Here is a 4,854-nt window from a genome sequence, read left to right as displayed (position 1 = left end):
CAGGTACGGTCTCCCAAGCATCAGCAGCAACATGGCCAGATCTATTGAACTACACACTGCCAGACAGAACAGTGATTTGTCAGATGAGGAGAAACTCTTGAAGTACTTCACCTACTCGACAGGCATTGAGGAGAAACCTCAGTCCTGCTGCTGCTTCTACTGTATGTTATCCACCCTGTTCTCAATCATTTAAGTATCCTCACTGAGATGTGCACTTTCGTCTCTTTAGTCCAGCTGAAGAGCCTGAGCCCATATGGATGAATGCGAACGCAGCTTTTTACCTGCTGAAGATGTCGCATCCAGAAACGGTGCCAGCAGCGCCTCCAGATAAAGCTGCTCGAATGCACATCTCGAGGAAATACGAGAGTCACTGCCTCCCGCTTTGGTGCGCCACTCAAAAGAAACTCCGTCAGCGTCTTGTCCTTGGTTTTCGTTCATTCATAAATACAAAACTCATATTCCATATCTGGGTGTTACATCAGCTCTGACATTTTTATGTCCCAGGGGTTGAGTTTTATTAAAGCAATCATACTTCATTTCAATTTGTTCATTTATTATTGTGTGAAAAAAAGAAGATAAATTCTGTCCAAAGCTCAGCCATGTGTTTCCTCTTGGCCCTACTTAAACTATTGTGCATCTTTGGGCTGCCACTCGCAAATGTTCAGACTCAAATTCACACACACACACTAATTTCAAACACTTGCTGCAAAATATAGCTGCAAGCGGGCAGCAGTTAAGGACTTTTGAGGGGACAAGTTTAGTTCCTAGTCCTCATAGTTAAGTTATTAGCATAAACATAAGTGCAATTTTGGACAGTTGGTGGCGCTAGAGTTAGAGTCTCCAAATTTGCCAACAAGTACAACTTTCTCAAATTTCCAAAGGTGCTAAAATGTCCTGATTTTTCATAAAGCAGACCAAAAAAAAAATCTCAAATTATTTGTAAATAATATGTTATAATGCTTTAGTTAATTATTTTATGTAACAAATTCAGAAGTGATGGTGTTAAGCTTAAATGATAGCATATATGAGACAAGCATCTGGAGAGCATTTAAGAGGTTAACTTTAGATCATTAACTGTAATCTGTTTGCTAGAATTTGGTGTGCTTCAATACTTTTTCCAAAAAAAAAAAAATTACAATACTGCATGGCAAAACATTTACCCATCATTTTTTCTCAAAATTTGTATACTTAAAAAAAAAAAAATTTATGGTGTACCACAAGGCTCATTAGGTCACCTGCTTATGTATATGAGACATTGTCGAAAAGTGTGAAAATGATTCCTCATGCTCCCTGAACCACACTTCCACATTTTGAGCCTGATGAATCTCAGCATCGTCGTCCTGAAATATGCAACATATTTTGGCCAGACAGTTGAGAATTTCTTCATAAAGACAAACATTAAACACTAGACACAGTGAGACAAATGCTTCAACAAGACTTACACACTGTCCACTGTTGGAAGTCACGTGCACAGTTAATATCATCTAGTTTCTGCAGATACCTTTGGTCCACGTCAGCCATCTGAGAGCAGAGTGCACAGCTGGATGGAGAAGCAGGGATGGATGGAGAACGTGCCAGATGCTGCTGAAGTTATGAAGGACTGGAAGCCTCCACGAAGCATCCAGGCACCGACAGATGAATCGATCCGTCGGATGAGCCGCAGGCAGTGCTGGAAAGGCCTGCAGCTGATGGACAGAGAAGGCAAGGGTCTCGGTGTGGTCACCAGCAGGCCGTTTGTGTGCGGAGAGCTGATCTGTGACTTCCACGGCCGGCTGGTCTCCAGGGACGAGGGACTGCAGATCCACCAGAACACTGAGGCACAAGCTGGACATCTGTTTTTCTTCACCAGCAAGAACGGACAGGGCATGTGTTTGGATGCTCACGAGGAGCGCTGCCACTGACATCCAAACAAATCTACGTTTGGCAGACAAATTAAACACTCGGCCAAACGCAGCAATCTCAGTCCGAGACTGCACTTTGTGGAGGATGACCCGGTCATACTTTTCATGGCCACACGGGACATTCAGACGGGCGAAGAGATCCGCTACGACTACGGAGACCACATGAGGTCCTACGCTGGGGACGGTCTGGATCTGACGCCAGCCTAAAGGAAGATGGACTTTATCTGGATTATGTGTAGGCATATCTTTATCTGGATGGGACTTAATTGTTTTCCTGTTTTTACCCATATGTCTATTTTGTATTCTCATAATTTCATGTTTTCTAAACTTTCTTTAGTGTTTCCTGAAATTAGGATTGACAACATTTTAAATTGTAATAAAGTATGAAGCTTATGCACACTAAAGCTCTAGTCAGAAATGAACTTTATTACAAAAGATATCGAGAGATGTGTTTGAAGGCACTAGAGTGGTTTAAAACAACTCACTCACACACACACACAGACAGGTTAGAGCAGCTCAGTTCACCCTTTCTGTTCATTCACATGTTCCTCATCATTCTGAGTCACTAGGACCTCAACATTTCTGCCTTTGTGTTCATCAGAAAAAATAGCAGCATACGGGAGTTTAACATTACTCACAACACTGAGGAAATGATGACAGCATTTTCATTTTTGTGTGAGCTACTGCTACTTTCAGCTAAAATTATATTAGAAATATGAATAATATTAATATTAATCTCATTCCAGAGCAATGCTCCAAAGGCATTAAAAAGGGAAAAACTGTGCAAAATGGTCTGAAACCAGCATGTCTTCTGTGCGCTCATCTGGGCACGTGCAGGAGGCGAGAGGTGTGTCCTGAGAAAGCATCCCAGTTCCTCCAGAGCACGGCGAAGAGGAGGAAGACCAGCAGCGAGGATTTATTACAAAAGTTATCAAGAGTTGTGAAGGCACTAGAACGGTTTAAAATCTCTCTCTCTCTCACACACACACACACACACACTACAGCTTCAGCAGAGGACTTTCCCCTGAGGATTATTAAATGACTGAAACAGAACTATTAAACCTTATTACTGTACAGTTAGACGACTGTGCTAACAGTTCATAAGATCTGAATGACACACGAGTGGAGGTGTGAGGAGCTTCGGTCAGCTTGAGTCCAGCTTATGATCAAACACACAAGCGTCTCTATTCATAAGAACAGTCCTGAATCCTGATCCATCATTCACTACAGCAGACATAAGAACCTACAGATCATCACAAAACCCTCTCCATCATAACGCCAAAACACCAGATCAGAAACACTGCACTGTGATATTACAGACATTATGAATAAGCAGTCACAGCTACTACTGTCATTGTCTTTCTCTGCTGTCTGTCACAGGTCCAGTAAGGCGGTGCAATATTCAATAAATTAATACTTCATTTAACAGTGTTTTACGTCAGATAATGCTAGCAAACAGCAACATCCTTTGACCTCTAGAAAATGATGAGAGTAATGAAAGCAGAGGATGATGTCTGAGGCTTGAGTCTTCCTTCAGACGCCGTGAAACCAGCTCAAATCATCACTTCAGTCAGACCGATGAACACACGCTCCGACCAAACACTCGCCTCACTCCCCCTCATATCTAATACATGTATGATGTTATTCTTTCGCTGAACACAGGAGGAGAAGTTTTAGAGCAGCTCAGTTCACCCTTTCTGTTCATTCACATGTTCCTCATCATTCTGAGTCACTAGGACCTCAACATTTCTCCCTTTGTGTTCATCAGAAAAAATAGCAGCATACGGGAGTTTAACATTACTCACAACACTGAGGAAATGATGACAGCATTTTCATTTTTGTGTGAGCTACTGCTACTTTCAGCTAAAATTATATTAGAAATATGAATAATATTAATATTAATCTCATTCCAGAGCAATGCTCCAAAGGCATTAAAAAGGGAAAAACTGTGCAAAATGGTCTGAAACCAGCATGTCTTCTGTGCACTCATCGGGGCACGTGCAGGAGGCGAGAGGTGTGTCCTGAGAAAGCGTCCCAGTTCCTCCAGAGCACAGCAAACAGGAGGAAGACCAGCAGCGAGGAGACGGAGCGGCTGCGTGTCTTCATCAGCGGCACCACACAGTTGGCGACGGTGGAGACGAAGACCAGCAGCACGGCCATGAGAGCCAGCAGCACGTTGATGAGTTTGCCCATGAGTGTGCGAGCCGTGGCGTTCTCCAGGCCCTCCAGCTGACCCACCTGCTGCTGCTGCTGCTGCAGCTCCATCTTAGAGACGCGCGTCTGACACGCTTCCAGAGCCTCCTGACACACACACACACACACACACCGCTGGTCAGTCTCACACAACACACGGATCGCACGACTCCTGCAGTGCTTTCATGTGCGCAAAACCTCACGATTTCATTCACTATCAGTGCCAAATGACAAATAAAATCACAATATCTCAGCAACATGATGACAAATTCCTTGTAAAAGTCGTAATAAAGTCTAATATTACTGTAATGTTGCTCTAATATGGCATTTTGTTTACCTTCAACTCTGTCATTGTGTGTGACGATAATGACGTATTCATTTTTAGAGAAAAACTGAATAAGCTTTGGACTTGCTGACAAAAGTTAAGTAATAGTTTATCCAAAAATGAAAACGTGCTGAAATGTGGCCATCCAAGCTGTAGATGAGTTTGTTTCTTCATCAGGTTTGTAGAAATGTAGCATTGCATCAGTGTCTCAGCAATGGATGCTCTGCAGTGAATGGGTGCCGTCAGAATGAGAGTCCAAACAGCTGATAAAAACATCACAATAATCCACAAGTAATCCACAGCACTCCAGTCCATCAGTTAACATCTGGAGAAGACAAAAGCTGAAACAAATAAGATGTTTTTAACTAAATTATGAGTCCATAATCCATAATAAGGCTTCCTCCAGTGAAAAAGTGCATGACGGCACCCATTCAC

The 4,854-nt window shown here is 42.7% G+C and overlaps 1 protein-coding gene across 2 annotated transcripts; it reads right to left on the bottom strand.

Moving 5' to 3' along the window:
- Nucleotides 1-2,498: 2,498 nt before the first annotated feature.
- Nucleotides 2,499-4,575, bottom strand: LOC107747751 (transmembrane and coiled-coil domains protein 1-like). 2 transcript variants are annotated; one of them, XM_016562343.1, is made up of 2 exons: nt 3,966-4,575; nt 2,499-2,798 (listed from the first exon to the last, which is right to left on the bottom strand). In XM_016562343.1, exons 1-2 carry the CDS (start codon nt 4,164-4,166, stop codon nt 2,721-2,723), a joined length of 279 nt encoding a protein of 92 aa, XP_016417829.1. In that variant the 5' UTR covers nt 4,167-4,575; the 3' UTR covers nt 2,499-2,720. The 2 variants fall into 2 exon arrangements, with proteins under 2 accessions (XP_016417829.1, XP_016417828.1); XM_016562342.1 differs by having other exon boundaries at nt 2,499-2,804; nt 3,972-4,575.
- Nucleotides 4,576-4,854: the final 279 nt, after the last annotated feature.

This window comes from Sinocyclocheilus rhinocerous, unplaced genomic scaffold (genome assembly GCF_001515625.1).
Source record: "Sinocyclocheilus rhinocerous isolate Xijiao unplaced genomic scaffold, SAMN03320098_v1.1 scaffold1551, whole genome shotgun sequence".
Taxonomy (NCBI): domain Eukaryota; kingdom Metazoa; phylum Chordata; class Actinopteri; order Cypriniformes; family Cyprinidae; genus Sinocyclocheilus; species Sinocyclocheilus rhinocerous.
The sequence above is the reverse complement of the archived record's forward strand: the minus strand, read 5'-3'. Positions and strand labels throughout refer to the sequence as shown.

Excerpts from the sequence above, each read along its gene's own strand:
- LOC107747751 (XM_016562343.1), bottom strand. The coding sequence starts at position 4,166 with ATGGAGCTGCAGCAGCAGCAGCAGCAGGTGGGTCAGCTGGAGGGCCTG. Across the intron at positions 2,799-3,965 it reads TCTCCTCGCTGCTGGTCTTC|CTCCTCTTCGCCGTGCTCTG; the intron begins CTCCTGTTTGCT and ends CTGCTGGTCTTC.